The following is a 24,284-nucleotide window of genomic DNA, read 5'->3' as shown; positions in this document are numbered from 1 at the left end:
CCCCCCCCATCTGCTTGATCCCAGCTTTGCTGCTTTTAACCATTTTCTTAATAAACGAACGCATCGCGGACCTTTCCTCCGTGCATCCGTACAGTGCGGTGTACACCCGGTAGCGCTGCAGAAACGAATAAGCAGCAGGGGTGGCCCGGGGCCGGCGCGCTCGCAGGTTCTTTTGTTGGCACGAAACCCGGCTCGGATTTCAATCTGATTACGCCGAGGAGGCGCCACCCAACCCAACCGAGAAGAAACATTAACAAGCGCGCGGTATCTGTGCGCGGAAAGCACCCGAGCCCTCCGGGACCTGCGGGCTCCGTCGCGCGTGCCCTCAGGAAGTCTGCGGCCGGAGGGCGGACATGAAAGAGACGAGGTGCGTTTCGTTTGTTCGGGAAGGGCTGCCTCCCCCAGTCTGGGCTGCGCGTGCGGGCTCAGCACTCCCAGGCCTCCTGGCGCGCGCAGGCCTGGGAGTGCCCTGTGGCGGCTGCACGGACGCCCTTGCCCGTTGCTCTGGATCCCCGGGGCGCCTGCGGTGCCAGCCCCCGTCACAGCTCGGGTGTAACCTGCAGGACTTGCTTTCGGAATCGCGCTCAGAGCCTCTGAGACATTTGCAGCAAACCCGGCTTTTGAGGGACCCCGTGCTGTTTCTTCTAAGCAAGGGATGCCCTCTGATCTGAGCCGACCCGGTTCTGCTTTTGTTGCCCGCCGGCAGTGAACGTGAACTACAAGTCCACAGATGCCGTGGGGCAAAACCAGGACTGGATCAGCCTGACGGGCTGACCTGGGTCAGGTGCCAGTCTAGGGTCACCAACTTTTCCAGAGACCATGACTGGGAGGAGGGGGTGTCCCATTCCTTTCTGACATTATAATAAATTTGCATATATTTGTCGCTTGCTACTGTCTCCTCTCTTTTCCCTGTGCTCCTTGTGCCTCGACTGTATCTTTTCTCTCCCGCTGCCCCTCATCTCTCTCTCCCTCCTATCTCCCGAGTCTCTTCTTTACCTGCCGCTTCCTGGCCCTGTGCCCCCTCTCTCTCCCTCCCTTCATCTTCAGTGCCCTTCTGTCTCTTTCCATCCTGAGCCCCTATTGACTCTCTCCCTCCTCCATCCCCCGTGCCTCTGTCCTCCTCTGTCTCTCCCCCTCCTTCATTCCGTCTGCCTCCTCTCTCCCCACCTTCCTTCCTCCCTCCTCCATCCCCCGTGCCTCTGTCCTCCTCTGTCTCTCCCCCTCCTTCCCTCCTTCATTCCGTCTGCCTCCTCTCTCCCCACCTTCCTTCCTCCCTCCTCCATCCCCCGTGCCTCTGTCCTCCTCTGTCTCTCCCCCTCCTTCCCTCCTTCATTCCGTCTGCCTCCTCTCTCCCCACCTTCCTTCCTCCCTCCTCCATCCCCCGTGCCTCTGTCTCTCCCCCTCCTTCATTCCGTCTGCCTCCTCTCTCCCCACCTTCCTTCCTCCCTCCTCCCTCCCCCGTGCCTCTGTCTCTCCAGCTCCTGTGTCCTCCTCTGTCTCTCCCCCTCCTTCATTCCGTCTGCCTCCTCTCTCCCCACCTTCCTTCCTCCTCTGGCTTTTTCATCCAGCCTGTGCCTCCCCCTCCTTTCACCATTCCCTATGCCTCTTATTTTTCTCTCCCATCCCTTCGTTTTTGCCGCCTCTGTGCTTCTTTCTCTCCTCTGTGGATACCTGAGATATGCAGGAGGAGGGAAAGCCTGAGCTCCTTCCTCATCCCCTCCTGCCACAGGCCGATGCAGCAAAGTGCGCTCAGCTGAGCCCACTGTTTTACCCGCGGTTGGATGAGCGTTTTGGATGCGCGCCCACTACCCCTTATGCAATAAGGGGTTTAGCGGATTCAAAACGCAAGTCCAAAGCCCCCACGGGATACAGAAAAAAAAAATGTGCGCCCGATCCGCTGATTTACACTCAGAAAAGCAGAAAATATTGCTTTCTGTACCTACTCCGACTTAATATCGTGGCGATATTAAGTCGAAGGAACCAAAAGGTTAAAAAAAATTAAAAAAAATAAAAATAAAACTATATGCCGGCAGGTCAGGATAGGAAAATGGACGCTCGTAAAATTATGCGTCCGTTTTCCAAACCCGCTGACAGCCACCTCTCTTGGGCTTCAGCTGCTAAGGAGGCGTTAGGGGCGCGCTATTGCCTCATGCACCTCCTTTTCAGCCCAACCCTTCATTTAAATACGGTATCGCGCGGCCAGGAGAGGTGGCTGGGCGCGCAGTAGGAAAGCGGGCGCTCAACACTGCGCACTTTACAGTATCGGCCTGATAGTAGAGAGAGGAGATGGGGGGGAGAGCTGCAGGGCAGATGCTAAGAAGAGTACTCAGGTGAGATCCCGCCCCAATCACAGCACGGGGAGAGGGGATAGGGCAGGGCTGCAGTTCCACTCTCAAGCTGCGGGTTCTGCCTTAGCTCCCTCCCCTGACTGTAAACAAGGCCGTAGGGAAAAGGAGCTGCCTGTCGCAGGAGACAGATTTTTAGTGTCCGGTCAGTACTTCTGGTCGACAGAAAACCAGACTGTCCAGTTCAAAACTGGGCCGTTGGCAACCTTATGTCAATCAAGGGAAGCTTGCACTGCTGCTGCTGTTCATATTTACCTGTACTATGGTTGGTGTGTAGGTGTGTGGGTACTTGCCAGGTTCTTATGGCCTGGATTGGCCACTGTTGGAAACAGGATGCTGGGCTTGATGGACCCTTGGTCTGACCCAGTATGGCATGTTCTTACGTTCTTAAGGCAGTCGCTGGACAAAATGGTCTCCTGTACAAGGACTGCTTTTGGTGCCTCCCCCTTTTCTTTTGAGCTAACTTGTTCACAAACCTACAGGCAGGCTCAAAAAGACAACATGGCACCCCAGGCAGTCACCCTGCTTGCCCATCCCTGGCTATGACCCTGTGTGTGTGGGTGTGTAGATTACATTATTGCTTTCTGTGGTGGGGCAGTGTGTGTGTGGGTGTGTGAGGGAAGAGTGCATTGCTGCTATCTGTGGTGGGGCAGTATGTGTGTGGGTGTGTGAGGGAAGCGTGCATTGCTGCTGTCTGTGGTGGGGCAGTATGTGTGTGGGTGTGGATGTGTGAGGGAAATGTGCATTGCTGCTGTCTGTGGTGAGGCGGTTTGGGTGTGTGAGGGAAGCGTGCATTGCTTCTGTCTGTGGGGCAGTATGTGTGTGGGTGTGGATGTGTGAGGGAAGCATGCATTGCTGCTTTCTGTGGTGGGGCAGTATGTGTGAGGGAAGCGTGCATTGTTGCTTTCTGTGGTGGGGCAGTATGTGTGTGTGTGTCTGTGAGGGAAGCGTGCATTGCCGCTTTCTGTGGTGGGGCAGTATGCGTGTGTGGATGTGTGAGGGAAGCATGCATCGCTGCTTTCTATGGTGGGGCAGTATGTGTGTGGGTGTGGATGTGTGAGGGAAGCGTGCCTTGCTGCTGTCTGTGGTGGGGCAGTATGTGTGTGGGTGTGGATGTGTGAGGGAAGCGTGCCTTGCTGCTGTCTGTGGTGGGGCAGTATGTGTGTGAGGGAAGCATGCATTGCTGCTGTCTGTGGTGGGGCAGTATGTGTGTGAGGGAAGCATGCATCGCTGCTGTCTGTGGTGGGGCAGTATGCGTGTGGGTGTGGATGTGGATGTGTGAGGGAAGCGTGCCTTGCTGCTGTCTGTGGTGGGGCAGTATGTGTGTGGGAGTGTAAGAGAAGCGTGCATTGCTGCTGTCTGGTGGGGCAGTATGTGTGTGGGAGTGTAAGGGAAGCGTGCATTGCTACTGTCTGTGGTGTGGCAGTGTGTGTGTGGGGTGTGAGGGAAGCGTGCATTGCTGCTATCTGTGGTGTGGCAGTGTGTGGGGGGGTGTGAGCGAAGCGTGCATTGCTACTGTCTGTGGTGTGGCAGTGTGTGTGTGGGGTGTGAGGGAAGCGTGCATTGCTGCTGTCTGATGGGCCTGTTCCAGGGTGTGGCAGTGTGTGGGAAGCTGTTGCTTTCCCTGCTGCACTTGTTCTGTGGAGAAACTTTGTATGTATGTGGATTGCTAAGAAAGATGTAAATTGTGGTACACAAAGTCCATATTCAGTCACTGTCCAGATAGCAACGTTAGCCGGCTAACTCTGGTGGTATATTCAGTAGTGCAGCCGCAGTATTCAGTGTAGCCTGCTGTCTTAAAGTCAGCCAGGTAACTTTATCTGGCTGACTTTAGGACAGCTCTACAACACAATCAGATTTAGCTGGATAAGTTAGCTAGCTAATGTAATTCCTCCCTACTGTTACCCCGCGATTGGACGCGCGTTTTAGACGCGCTAGCTTTACCCCTTATTCAGTAAGGGGTAATAGCACGTCCAAAACGCGCGTCCAACCCCCCCGAACCTAATAGTGCCCGCAACATGCAAATGCATGTTGATGGCCCTATTAGGTATTCCCACGCGATACAGAAAGTAAAATGTCAGCCAAGCCGCACATTTTACTTTCAGAAATTAGCGCCTACCCAAAGGTGGGCGTTAATTTCTGCCGGCGCCGGGGAAGTGCTCAGAAAAGCAGTAAAAACTGCTTTTCTGTGCACCCTCTGACTTAATATCATGGCGATATTAAGTCAGAGGTCCTGAAAGTTAAAAAAAGTAAAAAAAAAAAGATAGACAAAAAAATTTGAAATAGGCTCGCGGGTCGAAAACCGGACGCTCAATTTTGCCAGCGTCCGGTTTCGACTCATGACACCCTGTCCATGAGTAGAGAATATATTTTGTCAAATTTGGCATATACCTTCTCAAATTTAGCATCTAAGTTAGTGGACAGTGCTGCTATCACCACTGCTGCGATTTTCATTAATGCTGCTGTCTGCAGGGCCTGACAAATCTGTGTTCATGGTATTCAGGGCATCAGCCATCTTACCCTCCCCATCACGCTGTTTGTCATTTTGGTCCTCATTGTTTTCATCGCCATTCCCAAGCCAAAAAGGGTAATAAAGCCCCCTGGTGAACAAAGGCTGAGTTTATGTGGTATAATAATCCGTTCGCAGGCTAAAACTCAGCGAAAAACTTAAGAAATATACAAAAGAGGGTCCCGGAGCAAGGAAGGATTACATCTGCCTCCTCACATCACAATCACATGATTGTTTACTGCTTCTTGAAGGAGAAGGGCAAGTAACCTGGGATAACAGAGCATTGATTATTGTCACGTACGTGTGCCCTTGGGCTGTGGTGTGGTTGACGCAGCCTAGTAGGTGAACCTATTAGGCCTACACCAACAGAGGGCAGACTTGCCCTTACTGGGAGTGGAGTTGGAGCTTCATATATACCAGCCCCATTCCCCGCAGATTGAACCCTTGGGTTCCAGGCGCTGGCAGGATTTAGATGAGTGTCCCTTAAGGAGCGGTTAGAGAGAGTCCAGGTATGGGCAGTGGTCAGGGCTAGCAGCGAGGAGACAGGATCCATGAACAAGCCGAGGTTGGGGCAGGCAGCGGGAGACAGTGTCAGAGTCCGGGCCAAGGTCAGGGCAGAGTACAAGAAGAAGTCGGTGTCCGTAGCAGAGGTCAGTACCAGGTGGCAGGCAAGAGAGAAGTCAGGATCTGAAGCTGAGATCAGTACTAGGAGTCAGGCAGACAAACGGACAGGACAACACAAGGTACTGGGGTGAGGCACAAACAAAGCAATCAAGGCAGGGCAAGGCAAAGGAAAGGCAAGAAGCAGCGAGGAGACAAAGAAGCAAGGTAACAGCAAGAGACAAGGAGGCAAGGCACAGGACACAACTAGCAACACGCAGTGCAAGGCAGAGGGACCAGTTGCTGAGGTGAAGACAAGTTTAACAACTGATCTTTAAATCTCCCGTGCTGGCTAACGTCATCGGGAAGTGCCGGAGAAAAATTCCCGCTGTTGTGTCTTTACAAGGCACTGCGCAACGCAGTCCTGAATTCACATGGTGGTGACCCAGACGCACCGGGGAAGAGTGGAGTCGGGCAGGGGCCAGTGGTGTTCTGCATTGAGTTGTGGGGCTGCCCTGCAACCAGCCAAACGTTACAGTTATGGAGGAGAGCCAGAGGGCCAACTGTTGACATAGTTCTCCAGTGTGCTTGTTTGGTATTGGATCAAGTAGACACGGAGATAACTTGATTTGTTGGAGGAATTTTTGATTTCCGAAGGGGAAGTCATCCTGAACTCAAACAGTTGGCTGCTTTAGGATTTGGTAGAGATGAAAAGGATAGGACCGATGAAGATATATTCACAATATTCCTCTCGGTCAAAGAAGCAGGGCGAGAGGATGAGAAGATTGCACAGATAGCTTCTATGTTTGATTCAAAAAGGTTTGCAAGATCTACTGAAGATGGTCTCGCAAAGGGAGGAAGAGGGGAAGGGGATTCCGATTTGGAGGGTTTCCTCTTTGGTTGAAATAGTTTTGCTGGGTGATTTTCAACAAGCACTAGCTGTTTGGTGACATTTCTTCGTTGCTTGATGGATTGCTTTCTTGTATTTTTTTGCATGTTCCTTGGAACGCCTCAAGTTGTTGGTTTTGCGTTTTGTGCCACCTACGCCTCGTGCGACTGTAGTTTGATGCATTTTCTGTTTGGCAGAGATGGGGGCAGTTTTGTTGGGGGGGGAGAGGGAGCTAGGATATCAATGGCTGAGCTAAATTCCTCATTCCGTTGTTGAACTAAGCATTTGACTGATTGTGAGGAGATATCCATGTCAGGAAGCTGAAGAACCTCAATCATTTTCTTATGGACGAGGGAGTGCAGCTAGCTTTCAGTTGAGTTATTTTGGTGGATAATAAAGTTGTCCAGGTGGGTACGTGTGTTATGGAAACTTGCACTGCTGCTGTCTGCTCGGTACCTGATCCGTGGTGGGAGTGTGTGGGCTGTTCCTGATCTGTGAGATCTTTGCTGTATTTGAGAAGAGGGTGGCTGCAGAACTGGTGCTCAAAATCAGGGTCTCAGGGATGCAGTTCGATAAGATTATTCTTTTTTTCTGTAACCTTATCAATGCATGAGCCAAACATAATCCATACGTCACCTGCACTGCAGTGAAATAATATTGACCTAACACGTTCCTTGCCAACACGTTGTCTGGAGTGTCCAGTAAATCAGTCACTAAACCAGTGGGACCAGTAGGGAGCCTGTAAAGATAGATCAGGTTTTCCAGTTATTGCAAAACAAAATGCCAGTGCAGAGCTCTCCCGGCTCTTGAACTTTGCGAAGGAAGCCGCAGATGAATTGCCTTGCGGATCAACTGCTGAGGGTGCCAGAGGATGGGGAGAAGCCGTTTGCAAAGTGTTTCCTTCATAAGACTTTGCCGGTGCATTAGCTCATTGACATTTCACTGTGCGTTTTGCTGATACACGTTTCTCTCTCTCACACTTTCTGTTTTCTTTCCCTCTCATCTCTTTTAATTTTCTTTCTCTCTTTTTCATCTCCATACCCCCTTCCTCAGATGGCTGGCTGCTCAGCTTCCGGCCAGTTGATCCAGAAGTCCCGGGAGGACCTGGGGAGGTGGCTGCAGAAGAACCCGGAGCTGCTGTTGCGCTGGCTCCATGACCATGGTGTCCTCTCGCAGGCCGACTACTTCTCCCTGCTGGAGAGGCAGCCCAAGCTGAACCAGGTCATCTCTCTGCTAGAGCTGGTGAACAGGGACGAGGAGCGGGGCGCACGCTTCCTGCAGGTCCTGTGGGAAGTGCGGGAAAATTACTGCCCGGAGCTTCAGCACTGGCTAGAGGAGAACTATCCAGGCCGCAAGAACCCCGAATCCAGAAGAACCCAGCACCCAGCGCAGCCAGGTAGGAGGGCAGCAGGGTCAGGAAAAGCTGTGCCGCTGCATTAATATTTAGGTCTCCGACCAGCTCATTATCATTCCAACAGGCCGGTCCCGTCCTGATTTTGCCCCATTGCCTTCATGGGGTAAAAAGGGGAATTGTATTCAGACGTCAGGCAATGCCGGGCCCCGACTTTTACGGTCTGGGGTACTGATACGCAGACATTAGGGGAAAAGCACAGGGCTGCTTCTACAACCAGGTCCAAAAGCAAAGGACATTCAAGCAGCGCTGTCTGAATTATCGAGAAGGCTGCTCACCACGTAAAAATGTTGCTAGCAGTAATTTGGTTATGGGTTTGACAGTTGCTTGGTTTTGAATGTAAATATTACTACTCTTAACATAGGGCTTGGGGGTAACCGACACGAAGCAGCAGTTACTACCCTTACCAGAAACACGGGGGTAACCTGTACGGAGCGGCAGTTACTACCCTTACTAGAAACACGGGGGTAACCTGTACGGAGCGGCAGTTACTACCATAAGAAACTTGCTGGGCAGACTGGATGAGCCATTTGGTCTTTTTCTGCCGTCATTGCTGTGTTACTATGTAGTAACAGGAATTTACATGAGTGCAAAATCAGGACTGACTCAGCCAAGACCAGATCATGTCTGATAATCTTACTTTGTGCTTTTCTGTTTTCTAATCTTTCAGCGAACACCAAGAAAGGCCCCTTTTGTTGGCTGAAACTCAAGAGCAAGTCGTCAAAAAAATATCAGCTCTCTGAGCAGGCTGTTAAAGGTAATGGTGCGTCCTATGCTTCTTTCAACAAGAGAGCACCTGAGTGCTTCTAACGTAGTAAGTGAGAGCAGATAAGGACCGATTGGCTCACCCACTCCACTCCACGCTCTAGCACGCCTGCTCTACCTGTCTCACGCATGGTTAAATTCCATTACAGCACTGGCCTCCTGCTGGTAGGCTGATCAGGTATTGTCGTCTTTCTCTTTACGCAACATCCAGGCCTCCCTCCCATGTTTTACCACCGAGCTTTCTAATAATCCAGCGAGCCTTTGTCTGAATGGGGCTGACCCGGGCTTGTTGCATGGCTGCTCCTGTGCAGATTATTCCAGCCTGTTGCAAGCCTGCCGCCCCCATGCAGGTTACCCCAGCCTGCGTTGGAAGCCTGGTGCAGCCTTACTGCTACCACTGGGGTGGCGGTAGCGGCTAGCCACGGCCGCGAGTTCACCCGGAGTGGAGAGCAGGGCATGACATGACGTGAGTTGGGTCGGTCGCGGCCAACGGTCATAGCGGGTAATTCCGTTTATTCCTGGCTTTCTGAGGGCCAAGCCCACACCCAGCACACATTACAAAACGTCTAATTCCATAGGAGCTCCAAGTCTCTTTTTTGCAGGATTTTCTGGCTGGCACTCCAGCAGTGCATGTAAATATAATATGCATGTTGTCAGTGATATTTTTGCCGCAGAAGACTGTACTTTTGAAAGTTCTTTTTTCATGTAAAATCTGTTATAAATGCATAATTTAATTGTGTGGGTGCGTCTGTAGAGGGTATGTTTGTGTGTTGAAGGCCGTAAGGTTTGCTTGGGGTACCTACCTAATACCCTTCTCTTGACCATGAGTTGCGTTTGGGGAGGATGGAACTGGGCTTCTTTTTGATGGGCCCGGGACAGAGACTGAGTGATGCAGGGACGGGGGTGGCAGCACAGTAATTCATTGCATCCGGCAGCAGAAAAGCTCGCACCGGCTCTGCATCTACTCTGTGTTTCTTAGCTCGTCGTGCATGGTCTCTTTGCTTTATCCCACCTAACTCTCAGCACCCAGCTGCCGTGCATGGCCACCTTTCCCCATCCTGCTCTCATCAGTAATCATCATGCGTGGGCTTTCTCCTTACTCTTTGCAGTTTTTGTCCTTAACCCTTCCTCATCTGGCTCTCGTCGAGCAACACTCAAACACAGCTTCTTTCCTTATGAAAGGACACTGGGCACAGCTTTTTTTCATTACTTGTCATCCCACGCTCGTCAGGAGACCATCATGAACAACCAGCATCGTTCATTTCCTATTTTTCTCCCATGCTGCTTTGCCCTCCTATGGCTGACCATCCTCCTAACAACCGTGTATGTGAGAGCCATTGAGCAGCACCACTCCTAGGCCGAGTGAGTCCAGGGCAGAAGAGAGGGTGCGGGTAACCGGAGGACCTACCGATCTGTCAGTGAAAAACTCCTTTCTCTTTGTGTTTCAAGTAGATGGTGGAGGTCCTCAGTCAACAAATGGAAGACGATCCCTGAGCCCTCAGCTGAAAGGTGAGCAGGAGTGGGTCATTTGCAGCCGCCTCTCTCAGGTGACACGCATGGAAACACTGAAAGGCTCTGTGCGTCCAGCAGTTTTTCCTCCTCAGAGATTTCTAGGGAATTTCATAGTTGGGTCACAGTGGTGTCTGGAGTTTCTCTTTGGGATCCAGCGGACCTTATCGCTTCTTTCTGATTTTTCTTATAATTAACCTGAAGATAAGATGCACCTATCTGAAACAGCATATGGCCAGAATATGTTGGGGTTTTATTTGAATGTGGAGTCATATTGTTATTTAGCCAGATACTTAAATGATAAATGAGAATTTCTCTTACCTGTAATTGCCTTTAGATGTCGGAAAATGTCCATTCGTTGTGGCTCAGTCACATTGTTGTAATGTACTGCCCCTTTCAGCCTAAAGAGGGAGCTCCAACCATATCACTAGAATGCTACATTGCTTTGCACTTGTGTGTGTTCTGTTCTTTCACTGCTAGTAGCAACTTCAATATGGAAAGGAGAGTTACAGATGCTCTAGCATAGAAGGAAGTGTTTAACGATAGCATTAGTACAGAAAGAAGCACTGTTTACAGTTACTGTGGCAATTAGAAAGCATTGAAGCACTGCCAACATCTTTCATTCTCTCAAATTCTTCTCCATCCAAAGGTTAACAGCTTGTCTCTTTTATAGGGCCAAATCCCTTTATGCTTTCCTTTCAAATGTGCCACTGAGATTGTAAAGTCAGAAGTTACTTATAAAACCTATAAATTTAAAGATGGTTCGCATTTCCTGGAAGCTTCCTATGCATTTGTTTTCTAAGTATTACCTGTCTCATAGTGTACGGGCAATGGCACTCAACTGATTTTCATTCTACGATTTCTAGTACTTCTTCAGAGCCACAAGAGGTCCCTGCTCAACAGGACAAGCAAGATTCAGGGCAACGTTGAGGACTCTAGCTCCTGTTGTCACATTGAGATTCGCTATACTGAACTCTTCATCACCACTGATGACCTGTCCCAGACGCTCAGCCAGCATGAGTACTTCTCGCTGGCCAACCGGCGGGCTAGGATCTATGAACACAACAGGTACCAGAGGATCCCACTGAAGGAGCTCCTGTCCCCTATGCCTTTCGAGGGTCAAAAGCCCCACAAAATCCTCATAAGTGGCATTGCGGGCATTGGCAAGAGTGTGGCAATGCAGAGGGTACTGAGTGAGTGGGCCATGGGTGTGGCCTTCAAGAACTACAAATGTGTCATAGACTTTACCTTCCGGGAACTGAATCTGATCACAAACAATATATCCTTAACTAGCCTCATCCAGAGCAAGCATGCCCATTTGGAGCAAATGTTAGAGGAGCTATTCAATCATCCAGAAGAAATCTTGATTGTTTTGGATGGTCTCGATGAGTTCAGATATTCCTTGAACTTAACGGATAAAACTGTCTGCACTAAGATTGATCAACCAACCCATGTCAAAGACTTGGTATGTAGCCTGCTAAAGGGGACCCTTTTGGCAGAAGTTTCCATAATTGTCACCACTAGGCCCAATATCATTATCCCACCAGAAGTGTTTGACAGAAATGTCATCATCCTTGGATTTGAAGAGCAACAAGTAGAAGAATATTGCCTCAGATTTTTCAGGAACCAAGAGGTGGCCACGGAAGTCTTTGAATATATTGTTAGGAATGATAACCTATCGGGGTTGTCATTCATTCCCCTTTATTGCTTCATCATCTGCACAGCCCTGCGTGAGTTTTTCATGGGCGAGGCCCAGGGCTCGTTTTGTGAAAGCCCCCCTCGAACCATCACTGAAGTGTACCGCTGCTACCTCTGTACCATCATCCATCACCACATGCGCCAGGAGTCACTGGGAGGAGACTTGGAGAACCCTCCCAAACTATGCAGCCCAGCCGTTCTCAGAGCTATGAAGGATGTGCTTTGGCAATTAGGGAAACTGGCGTACTACACCCTGCTCAGTAACAAGATTTTGTTTTATGAGACTGACCTTCAGGACTTTGGCTTTGATGCCAGCAAACTGCCCACAAGCTTCCTCAGCAAAATATTCATCAGCATCAAGGACCAGAAAGAAGTGGAGATGTTTTCCTTCTTCCACATGACTGTGCAGGAGCATCTGGCAGCCTTGTACTGTGTTATGGCCATGTCCCCACGTCCAGAGGACTTGATCGTGAGCCTGAACCTATGGTGCTTTGGTACCATCCCTCAGGAGCCTATCAGCAATGAACTGATTTCTGCCACTAAGAAGATGCTGGCAGGGAACAGATGGGAGAACTTGCAAATGTTTACGAGGTTCTTCATGGGGTTGCTCTGTGCCAGAATAGAGGGCAAACTTAATGGGCTGGTGGACGACCTGAGTAGAAACATTCTGCTACTCCTCGCAGAGTGGTTCAAGGAGAAGGTTCGGTACGAGGCGAATCAAAAGTTCCTCAATCTTCTGCATTGCCTGCGGGAGCTCCAGCAGAAGATTGTCGTGGAGGAAGTGGCTCCAGAGATCGACGAAGTGAACCTGTTCAAGGTGACTTTGAGTCCTGTGGACTGTGCAGCTCTCTTCTACGTTCTGCAGCATTCCAATAGGAAACTGAAGACCCTCAACCTGGGCTACACAAACATGGGGATGGAAGGCCTGAGACGACTCCAGCCACTCCTACACCGTTGTGAAATACTCTAGTAAGTACTAAAGTAGCAGCCATGACGCATTCACCGGCAGAAAAAAGATGATAATGCTTTTGCACAAACTTTTGGTGAGACCTCATCTAGAGTACTGTGTCCATTTCTAGGGGCCACATCTTAAGACAAATATAAACCAAATAGAGTTAGTCCAGAGAAGGGCCACTGAAATAGTGCAGAGTCTGACATCTGAGGGCTTAAGGACCTACATATATGATTGAGGTTACCTTAGTTTATTGCAACTTCTAGACTGCTTGAACAGCAAATGCTCAAAGCAGTTCACAAAATTAAAATGTAAATTACAGCATGTAAAGGAAACATAAGTACAGTGTTTACAATTTCACATTTCACCATATAATTAAAACATTTTACAGCAAAACATTTATTTATTTTAAAAATTTATTCCTGGGCTATCTAATATTCTAATATCTACAATCACTCAACAATTAACAAACATTGTTAATCAAAAATTTCAGTTTAAAAAAAACACATACAATCTCCAGACAACATCAAATATCACACATTAAGCAAATTTTGTGCGTTTACATTCAATAGAATAGCTGAAAAAGGATAATAAAACAACCTTAGACAAAATAAAATATACCGTAAAGCAGGCAGAATACAACGTACATCCTACTAGCATTCTCTCATTAATGTTCCTCCCGACTTAGTTATTGTCAGTTCTCCAAAGCTAAAGAACAAAACTCATCTAGAAACAAACTATAGAGCCTTTAAATTCATTCATATCCTCTGTCAGGGGCTGGTAATGAGGGAGGGAGGCGCGTCCATTCAGATACCCCTAAATAATGCACAAGAGGCAGGATGTAGAAGGGATCATGGCAGAAGGCTGAAGCAGGGGAATATTTAATCATAGATAAGGTGATAGATGAATGGAACAGTTTGCCAAATGGATAAGGTGAAAGTAAAAAAAAAAACCAATATTAGATTTCAAGACAGCCTGAGATAAGCACAGAGATTTAGTAGAAAAGTGAGAGAAAGCAATAGTTATCTGATGTCATAATCTGTTTTTTGTGGAAATAAAAGATTAAATTTTATTTCATTTCAAACATGCAATCTGCACTTTTTCAGCGGAATAATAGCATTTTAAGGTGATAAGAGTACAGACTTAATTGTAACTAGTTGTAAAGAAAATGTGTGCTTGATGAAATATTGAAATACAAAGTCACGTTGCTTCCTTCGTCTCCAGTTTGCGGTACAACTCCCTGAATAAAGAAGCCGCCATCATGGAGTCCGCTGTTCTGAAGTCCCCAGACTGCCAGGTGAAGAGTCTCCTGTGAGTAGCAAGTCACCTCTGTGCTGGAATGTCTTCTCCTGGATGATGACTCCTCCATTGTGATCTCTGACCTTCTACCCCAAACGACTCATCAGTAGGATCGCCAATTGACTCAAGTCAACTCAAAGGGGCCGAACAAGGCCTGGTTTTATTCCATTCAGGATTACTGTACCTGATGATGAACACAATAAGGCATATTCAGAATTCTTTGGGTTGGGTGGTAACTCTACATGTTTTGTCCTCGGACAGAAAGTAAAAATGTGATTTAAACACTGCACATGCTAACTCCAGCCTTCTTTATGCATGCAGCCTAAAAGTCTATACAGAAAGAATAGATGTATTTATTTTAAGCATTTATTATAGACAGGATCTACCTTAAACTATCTGCAGGATCACCTCCGCCAATAATGATTTACCCCAATCACAATCACAATCAGACACTTTTTCCACCAGTGCCTGGACAATGAATATGGTAAATGAATTCAGGGAGGTGCAGGGAGTGCGAGGGGGGTAAGGCGATGAGTCACCCAAGTGACAGAGTTCAGAGGCTCAGGAATTTACGGATAAAAGGCTTGTCCCTCCTCCCGCACAGGATGTACAATGATCTTGAGATTCATACTGAAAATGAGAGCTGCCTCGTAACCCCACGCATGGTGTCGGTTTGATTCTGTGCGGACGGCAGTGTTTTATTAATTATTTATTTATTTATTTATGACCCTTACATTCCACTACTTCCATCTAAGCGATCGGTGTGGAGTACAATCCACATACATAATTGAATCTACCCAAAATATCTTGTCTCTCACAAAAACTTGACAGGTCCTCTTCAGGGTAAGGGGACACTTTTAGTTACCTTTATCTTGAATGTTGTTCCCAGCTATATCTGGGCTGACCCAGGCTAAGAGGAAGAATTTCATAGCCTGGAGGTCAGAAGTCATGCAGAAGGAAATTTTCATAGCCACTTATGCAGATAAATAGTGATTTGGGTTGAGGTTTATCGACTTCTGGCAGAGTCTCCAGATGGTTCCGGGTAATTGTATTTTTGACCTGTCAGTTTCCTCCTGCCTTTTTGGGCTTCAGCTCAATCAGAACCAGCGTCTTTGGTCTACAGTGCCATGGCCCGTCACTCTCAACTATCTGTGGTGTTTTCCCTGCTTCAGTGATGTTCACTTCCAGTCCTTGAGGTCTGCAAAAGGGCAGGGTTTTCAGGCTGTCCCTAATGACTATGCATCAGATAGATTTGCATACTGTGGAGGCAGTGTGCATGCAAATCTCTCATGCATATTCATGAGGAATATCCTCAAAACCTGACCCCTTTGCAGCCCTGGAAGATGACGTCAATAACATTGACCTACTTTATAACCTTCCTCATAGCTCAGCCTATGTGGTGACAGTCTCCGGACCCTCCAGAACTTGTTTTCTGTGTAGCCGAAGTCTGCCTAGTAGATGTCACCATTCATCAATGGCTGGGACTTCCTCCCCATGAGGAGCTGTGAATGCTACCTCAAAATTATTTTCTTAGAGCATTCAACCTACAGGTTCATAGATGCCATGGAGCAAACCCAGGACTGGAAAAATGGGGTCATTCTATGATGCTACTACTGCAGATTAGGACAAGCGTGTGGACCCAGAGGGCTACTGTTGGTGCGGGGAGGGGGGCTCTCTCTCTCTCTCTCTTCCTGCTTGACTCCATTGTTCATCATCCTCTTTTTGTGTTGTGAAGGATGTGTGGCAACTGCATTGGCTCAGAGGGGGTCCAGATTCTGTGGGAAGCTCTCCAGTTCAACAGCACCTTGGAGGAGCTGTACATGGACATCACTGGCATCACAGACAGGGGCCTTGACAACATGCTGTCCTGCCTACTGAAGAACTCCACTCTCCGCATCCTGACGTGAGTTGGCGGAGATCCTGCAGGGAGGGAGTAGAAGTCGCCATTATACTTTTAAAAGGCCAGGTTGGGCTGGGCCGAAGGCTGGGGATGCTGTGGAGCAGCGTTCAGTTGCTGAGGATGAGGGGGGAGGTCCCAGTAATTGCTCGATGGTGACACCCACTGGGTGGAGCATGGGTGGGCACATACTGTGTTCTGGAAGGGATCACAGCCTGTGGCTCCCAGCCAAGGGTCGCCGCTGCGATGGCTGAGCTAGGGAAGCAATGACCTGGGTAGCTGGGAAGGAAGGCTCCTGGTGCTATTGCCCAGTGGAGGCCAATTATAGGAGCAGGAGGAAACTGCCAAACCCAAAAAAATACAATAAAAGTAGATCAGCTCTCCCCCAAATATATTTTCTTTTGGAAGGCTTTAGTTTCCAATGTGCTTGCAATCTGGGGCCTTTCACCAGCGCTAAATTCACTAGAAAAAAAAATTGTGAGGGAGTGGGAGGGAAGACGTGGAGTGAGAGGAATAACAGAATATCAGCATAATTAAATTTATCTACCATATCATTAACTCCAGTTTGAGTTGTTCTGTGAAAGATAAAAGGCAGATTGGATGGAATCCTTCCAACACCAAGTGGCCAGCATTAAGGTCCCATAGAGCATAGAAAAAGAAATTCCAGGTCATGGAGGGAGGAAAGAGGCGGAAACACTTAATCACTGGGAGAGTGGAAATCAGCGCCAGCAGAGCCATGACAGATACAGAGGGTGGGGGAGGGGAAGGAGTGGCAAGGCCAAGACCAGAGGCTGGGCAGGATCTGTTGTGTCACAATTGATGGGACAACTGGGCAGATTGCTGACAACTAAATATGCTACAGCATGCTGCTAAAGATGTTTTTTAATTGGTCATGTTGACTGGCAAACAATATATCTAACTAATATGGACTCAGGACCGGTGCAGCTATTCACGCAACCTTGTAACCCGGGCCTGGATTTAGGCATGGATACCATAGGCAACTGCCAAGGGTACCACATTTCGAAGGCGCCAAATAACCAGGCCAAAGAGGGATGTTCCCTCACTTACTTTAGGACCCTGTGCTGGTGCCACTTCAGCCCAACTCCCACTTCTCCACGTTCCAATTTTCAGGAGATGAACTCCCACCCCCCGCCCCTGGGTTCTCTGACCTCCCCTCACCCTCTGGTCCTGCATATGGATGCCCCAATTGCCCCAATCTTAGCTCCAGGCCTGCTGTAACTCCCAATGGGAGGTGAACATTATAGTGCTATGCCACTCCCGTAACTGGCAAGCTGACTACTCAGGAATTCCAGTGGCAAAGTAGAAACCAGAATAACTCCACATCTGTCTCTACATTTCTTTTGTCCCCAGCATCGTGGGCAACAAACTGAGCGACGCTGGCAAACGACAGCTGATCGAGCTGTGCCAGAGGAAGCCAGGCCTGAAGATCATCAGCAGCTTTGTGGATGACATGGGCCTTCTGCAGGCCTATCTGGACTGGGTGGAGGAGATCAAGGCTGACCCTGAGCAGATGGAGTCGGTGAAGAACGCGGATGCCCTGCAGTCCATCCTACTGGAGCTGGAGCAGACCAACAGCCAGACCGTGGGGGAGGACATGAAGGAAAGGACCAGCGAATTGAGGACCCAGATCAGGCAGCTGCTCCAATGCTCCACGCCCATAGAGGAAGGTGGAAGATGAGATCAGGAGGACAGTGGGTTCAACTGTCCATGGCCTTGGAAGATGTCTGAAGCATCCTGGCAGGACTTCAGCGGTGGTCGTAGAAACTTCATTTGGGCTACTCATTTGCAGCATTTGGTGGCCACTATGATTTCTCTGTGCGGCATGGACAAGTGAATCCTGTAATAAGACCCCGCCTTCAGTGCCAGAACAAACGTTTCTTATTTCCAGGACATTGTTACAACACCACCTTAACTCGCGCGCGCATATTCCAGCTGGCTGGTCGCCAGGCCATGTGGCAGTGCAAATGTTGATTTCAAACTTTTGCCGTTCCTGCTGACTTGAAAGCACAAGCAATTCTGAATCTCACATTGGTGCTGCCTAAGTGCTGGCTGACATTTTCGTATTGACCAATGCATCAATCTTAAATTTTTTTTTTTTTTTTAAAATAACCAAAGCTCCAGGATGTTGTGGGATCTGGTGGCAGGTTAGCAATCTGTTGGGATTTGCTATGCGGGTAGGAGGAGCCAGCAGATGAGAATAGCAGTCTGACAGAATCCCCTCCCCAAAGGGGAGGAGTAGCAATCTGTAGTGTACTGCCTCCTATGGGTCTGCTAAGGAATGGCAATATGTTATGATGTAGATTGCAGAGTTGGCAATCTGTACCAACAGAGTACTAGAGATGGTGCTCAGATGGACAGAAAGTAGATTGGTGAATCCTTGGGCTGATGGTAGACGACAGCGCCCCCAGGAGGGAGTCCTGAGAGGGACCACCGGTTAGGCTGGAGTATGGAGACAGACACACATAATTATTTTATTAGACAGGTTAGTAGAACCACCAGAGGTGGCAGTAGTGAGCTGATGTGCTCGGCAGGGCTGAAGTCCCTTAGATACTGGAACTGCGATTCCAAGGTTGCTGAGCTGTAACAAGACTGTAGATAGTGAATAGACAGGGTATGCAGATATACATAGCCAGTACTAGATGATAACTCGCATAAAGTCTTGAGATGGCTCAGTAGCTGGAAAGGGTTAGGCCCTCGAGGAGCGACTACCTGGTTCCAGGGAAAGCTCTGAGAGAGCAGTGGTAACTCACAATAATCTGTATCTGGAATAGCTTCTAGTCAATAAAGAATCTTCAGAGTATTCAGGAACATAGGCCCTTGAGGAGAGAGTACCGGTTCCTATCTGTAGTCTGAAATAAGAACTCCAAAGGTCTGTACCTGCGATAGCTTCTGGGCAAGGAGAATCTTCAGAGTATTCAGGAACATAGGCCCTCAAGGAGCGAGTGCCGGTTCCTATCTGTAGTCTGAAATAAGAACTCACAAAGGTCTGTACCTGCGATAGCTTCTGGGCAAGGAGAATCTTCAGAGTATTCAGGAACATAGGCCCTCAAGGAGCGAGTGCCGGTTCCTATCTGTAGTCTGAAATAAGAACTCACAAAGGTCTGTACCTGCGATAGCTTCTGGGCAAGGAGAATCTTCAGCGTATTCAGGAACATAGGCCCTCAAGGAGCGAGTGCCGGCTCCTATTTGTAGTCTGAAATAAGAACTCACAATGTCCGTCTCTTGCGATCGCTTCCAGGCAATGGCGAGTCTTCAGAGGGTTTAGGAACATGGGCCCTCGAGGAGCGAGTACCGGTTCCTTTCTGTAATCTGAAATAGAGAAAGAGATTGAGGCCCCCGAGGAGCGGGTACCCCTGGTAGGTCCGGAGAGGCAATGTTGCAAGAGTAAAGCGGGTCCGATGGAAATCCCGCAAGCAATCCTTTGGGTGCAAAGTAGTTTGGACAGCCGAAGCTAGTCCAGTCGGAGTCCTTGCTAACTCGATCTGTTAGCAAAAGTAAAGACCTTTTATGTTGGAAGCGGATGACGTCAGTACAGGGGGACGCCCCTGAGGTTCGAGCCCTTGCTGGTACATACTTCGGAGCGCGCGACCTACGTCATCAGGAACATGGCGGATCCGCAGCGTCACGCCGGGGAGAAGCGGCATGGAGACGCTGCAGCATCAAGCCGTCCATCAGGCACGGAGGGAGTCACCACACAGGTAGAGAGGGTGGAGCGAGGGCGAAAGCAGGCACGAATGCAACACAGGAAGAATGTCTGGGACTGCCAATAAGCTTCAGGTATTTAGAGACAGGCAGTGGCAGTCGAGGTTTTAATCCTATGGGAGTCTGCGTAGATATAATTTTCCAAATTGTGCTGTCCATGACTTTCCTCCCTTATCACAGTGAGGTCTGGTCTTTCTGTTCTTGGTAAAATTGTTAATTTTTCCATAAGTAGGGTGTGGGGTTCTGTTGCTTCCAATGGAAGAGTCGGTTTGGCTGGAATTCATCGTGTTCATGTAGAGTGTGTGCAAAGGGTCTGCACAGCCCAGCTGTGAGTGGCCGGTGCACATGTAGTGAGCCCCATCTGGTGTCCACAGGGGAAGACCTGCAATTCCGACACAGGCCCTGCTAGGCGAGAGGCTGGGAAGGGATCGCACGTGGGTCATATCCGCCTTAGATGAGGAGTTGTTCGATCATGAGGCAGGGTGAGGCAGCTGCTTCAGGCAGCACAGTTTTGGGAGCGGCAGCAAGCATCCCCCAAAATACCCCTGCAGTGACCACTTCACCCTCACTTTATATTTGGAATGCTAACGCCAGTGGGGGGGGGGGGTCCCTTGCCCCGCTGGCAGAAAGACCGCAGCGCTGCTGCAGGATGGGATGCTGGCAGGGTTCGCACGCTCCACCAGCAATGAAATGAGCTTGCGGCCATCGGCGCACTGGAATTTGTGCCGGCGGGGTTCTCACTCCCCGTTAGCAATGAAAGAACCCCGCGGCCATGAGCATACTAGATGATAGGCTGGCAGGGTTCCCACTCCTCGCCAGCAGGCAGACGGCCCCACAGGTGCTGCTGGATGAAGTGCTAGCAGGGTTCCTTCTTTCCACCAACAGAAAGATGACCCCGCGATGAATCTCATACCAGCGTGGCAGTGACCGAACAGAGAGTGAGGCTGAGTGTGTGTGTGTGTGATAGAGAGAGTGAGCAAGCAAACCTGCTTATGTGTGTGTATAACTGAGACAGCTTGCTTGTGTGTGTGAGAGGCAGCTTGCTTGTATGTGTGTGTGAGAAGAAAGAAGCAGCTTACGTGTGTGTGTGTGTGTATGAGAGAGAGAGGCAGCTTGCTTGTGTGTATGTGTAAGAGAGGCATAGTGTGTCAGAGAAGCAGCTTTCTTGTGTGTGTGAGAGAGAGGAAGCTTTCTAGGGATGTGAATCGTTTTTCAACGATTAAAATTATCGTCCGATAATGTTTATATCGTCTTAAATCGTTATAGAACACGATACAATAGAAATTCTAACGATTTATCGTTAAAAATCGTTAAATCGTGTTAGTGCGCACTAACTCGAGTTAGTGCGCACTAACTCCCCTTTAGTGCGCACTAACTCGATTTAGTGCGCACTAACTGAAAATGATACAAATAAACACTTTCCAGGTCACTGAAGGTCAGTTAGGAATGAATATGTGTTCCTATTGGCTGGCTGCCCTCTTATCTATTGATGTTACCAAGGTTACCACTGAGGTGATGGTTGGGGGGATGGGAAATGGAACTGGAAACTAACGAACACCAACAGAAAATGAAACAAAGTGTTCACACTTCCCAGGTCAGTAAAGGTCACTTAGGAATGAATATGTATGTATGTATTCCTATTGGCTGGCTGTGCTCTTATCTATTGATGTTACCAAGGCTAATACTGAGGTAATGGTTGGGGGGATGTGAAATGGAAACAGTTGGAAGCTTGACAAAAAAAGTAATGTAATGATCAGCACTCACGTGACTAGAACTTGTTTGTTTATTATTTTTGTTAGCAGGCACCTGAAATGCTAGTGCATGTTGAATTTGCCAATCACTGTGCATTTTAGAAAGGTGGTCCTGGCTGGAACTGTACACAGTTCAAATATATGTAATTGATTGTTGGTAAGTGTATTTTTTAAGTAGCCACACTGGCACAAGTATGTTTACTTTTCCTCCTACTTAACTCACTAGCTCAGCTTTGTAAGAAGGGCTTCTCTGCTTGTGTGTTGTTTTTGTTTGGTGTGAGGAGAGCAGAAACATCAGATCTTTATTCAATCTACTACAGTCATCTCTTACAGTGCCCTATCCCTATTAATACCAGGAGTGTTGTGATCTTCCTGCACACAGTGCCCTAACCCTGATACCAGTCTGAGACAGCTCCCTCCCTGCATTACTAGTGAGAGGCTGGCTTCACAGACAGGGGGAGCTGCCTGACCCTCACTCCTGACTTCCCCCATGTCCCAGCTAGTGAATGGTGTGTGGGTGAGGGGGGGGGGGAGGATGGTGAAGTCTGAGACAGCTCCCTCCCTGCATTACTAGTGAGAGGCTGGCTTCACAGACAGGGGGGAGCTGCCTGACCCTCACTCCTGACTTCCCCCATGTCCCAGCTAGTGAATGGTGTGTGGGTGAGGGGGGGGGGGGAGGATGGTGAAGTCTGAGACAGCTCCCTCCCTGCATTACTAGTGAGAGGCTGGCTTCACAGACAGGGGGGAGCTGCCTGACCCTCACTCCTGACTTCCCCCATGTCCCAGCTAGTGAATGGTGTGTGGGTGAGGGGGGGGGGAGGATGGTGAAGTCTGAGACAGCTCCCTCCCTGCATTACTAGTGAGAGGCTGGCTTCACAGACAGGGGGGAGCTGCCTGACCCTCACTCCTGACTTCCCCCATGTCCCAGCTAGTGAATGGTGTGTGGGTGAGGGGGGGGGGGGTGGATGGTGAAGTCTGAGACAGCTCCCTCCCTGCATTACTAGTGAGAGGCTGGCTTCACAGACAGGGGGGAGCTGCCTGACCCTCACTCCTCCGGGGTATTGTGATCTTCCTGCACACAGTGCCCTATCCCTGATACCAGGGGTGTTGTGATCTTCCTGCATGCAGTGCCCTATCCCTATTAATACCAGGAGTGTTGTGATCTTCCTGCATGCAGTGCCCTATCCCTATTAATACCAGGAGTGTTGTGATCTTCCTGCATGCAGTGCCCTATCCCTGATACCGGGATGTGTGCAAGAAGATCACAACACCCCCGGTATCAGGAATAGGGCACTGTGTGCAGGAAGATCACAACACCCCCAGTATCAGGGATAGGGCACTGTGTGCAGGAAGATCACAACACCCCTGGTATTAGGGATAGGGCACTGTGTGCAGGAAGATCACAACACTCCTGGTATTAATAGGGATAGGGCACTGTGTGCAGGAAGATCACAATACCCCTGGTATCAGGGTTAGGGCACAAGTTCTAGTCACATTGACTGATCACATTACTTGTTTTGTCAAGCTACCAACTGTTTCCATTTCCCATCCCCCATATACTGTCAGTAGGAAACTTGGTAACATGAATAAATAAGAGGGCAGCCAATAGGAATACATATTCATTCCTAAACTGACCTTAACTGACCTGAAAAGTGTCAAATTGTATCATTTTCAGTTAGTGCGCACTAACTCCCAGTTAGTGCGCACTAACTCCCGTTAGTGCACACTAACTTGAGTTAGTGCGCACTAATCGGAAAAAACGATTTTTAACGATTTTTTAACTAAAAAATCGTGCCTAAGACGATTTTCTTGCCCTGCCACACGATTTCTATCGTTAAGACGATATGGAAAACGATTCACATCCCTAAAGCTTTCTTGTGTGAGAAAAAATGAGCCTATGTGTGTGAGAGAACCTGTAGGTGTATGAGACCCTAAATATGTATATGTGTGTGACAGAGGGTCTGTGTACATATGTGTGTATGTATATTTGTGAGAGCCTGTGTGCATGTATGTGTGTGAGAGACTCTGAATGTGTGCGTGTGAGAGAGGATAAAGTTTGTGTACCCCCTCCCCCAATCCATGATAATCTCAGCATGTCTAGAAGTCAAAAGATCCCAGGTAGGGAGAGTAGGGAATTTTTTTTCTTAATTTTAAATGTTCTATCTTAATTTCATGTATCTGTTTTGAAATATTTTAATGGGTTTTTGAAAACTTTTGAAAATGTTTGTGAGTTTAATTATTGGATATTCTGTGCATCAGCTGTTTTTGAAATATTTCTTCTTTCTATAGTTGTACTATTATGATTGCTGTGTTATATTTCATGATTTTATTATTGTTTTATGAAGTTTGATGGTGTTTTTGTTTTTCCATTGTTTTGTTTTTTCATTGTATATAGTCTCATAATTTCCAGTTCAGATTTTCTCTGCATGTTTCTATTTTTACTTTACAGTGTTTTTATTCTGTATTTGGTAAGAGTCCGTCTGTTGCCTGATTGTGTGACCAAGATGAGGAATTCTGCTGGCATGTAGTTTCTCTGTAGGGATCTATAACAGCCTGACTTGCTCTGTTTTCCTAATAGGAGGTGTATTGGTGTTTTTGGGCCTAGCATAATATTTGCAGTGTAGCCTTTCCTAGGTAGGGTTGTTACTGTTTGAGTGCTGGCAGTTAGTGCTGTTTTAGTATGGGAGGTTTACTAAATTTTAGTTGTAATTCAGTTTACATATGGCTTTCTGGGAGCCAAGCCCTCAATAAATGCACTTTACAATAGGCCTAATACCATATTGGTTCAAAGTGTCTTTTTCTGGTTGGCACCATAGCAATGCATGTAAAAATAATATACATGTGGTTGTGATGTTTTTATTTCAGAAGACTAAATGTCTTTTTTCATGTAAAAATCTTTTTTTTATAAATGCATAACTTTTTTTTTTTTTAATTTA

At 48.3% G+C, this 24,284-nt stretch overlaps 1 protein-coding gene across 1 annotated transcript; it reads left to right on the top strand.

The window, feature by feature from the left end:
• The first annotated feature begins 244 nt into the window (after positions 1 to 244).
• LOC115076189 (nucleotide-binding oligomerization domain-containing protein 2-like) lies at positions 245 to 18,362 on the top strand. The gene is made up of 8 exons (XM_029577355.1): positions 245 to 367; positions 7,397 to 7,739; positions 8,425 to 8,511; positions 9,969 to 10,028; positions 10,895 to 12,695; positions 13,903 to 13,989; positions 15,713 to 15,880; positions 17,246 to 18,362. The coding sequence occupies exons 2-8, from the start codon at positions 7,397 to 7,399 to the stop codon at positions 17,571 to 17,573; spliced, it is 2,874 nt and encodes a 957-aa protein (XP_029433215.1). The 5' UTR covers positions 245 to 367; the 3' UTR covers positions 17,574 to 18,362.
• The last annotated feature ends 5,922 nt before the right edge of the window (positions 18,363 to 24,284 follow it).

This window comes from Rhinatrema bivittatum, chromosome 14 (genome assembly GCF_901001135.1).
Source record: "Rhinatrema bivittatum chromosome 14, aRhiBiv1.1, whole genome shotgun sequence".
In the NCBI taxonomy this organism is placed as follows: domain Eukaryota; kingdom Metazoa; phylum Chordata; class Amphibia; order Gymnophiona; family Rhinatrematidae; genus Rhinatrema; species Rhinatrema bivittatum.
This window is presented reverse-complemented; position numbering and strand designations above follow the sequence as displayed.

Excerpts from the sequence above, each read along its gene's own strand:
- LOC115076189 (XM_029577355.1), top strand. The coding sequence starts at position 7,397 with ATGGCTGGCTGCTCAGCTTCCGGCCAGTTGATCCAGAAGTCCCGGGAG. Across the intron at positions 7,740-8,424 it reads CCAGCACCCAGCGCAGCCAG|CGAACACCAAGAAAGGCCCC; the intron begins GTAGGAGGGCAG and ends CTAATCTTTCAG. Across the intron at positions 8,512-9,968 it reads CTCTGAGCAGGCTGTTAAAG|TAGATGGTGGAGGTCCTCAG; the intron begins GTAATGGTGCGT and ends TTGTGTTTCAAG.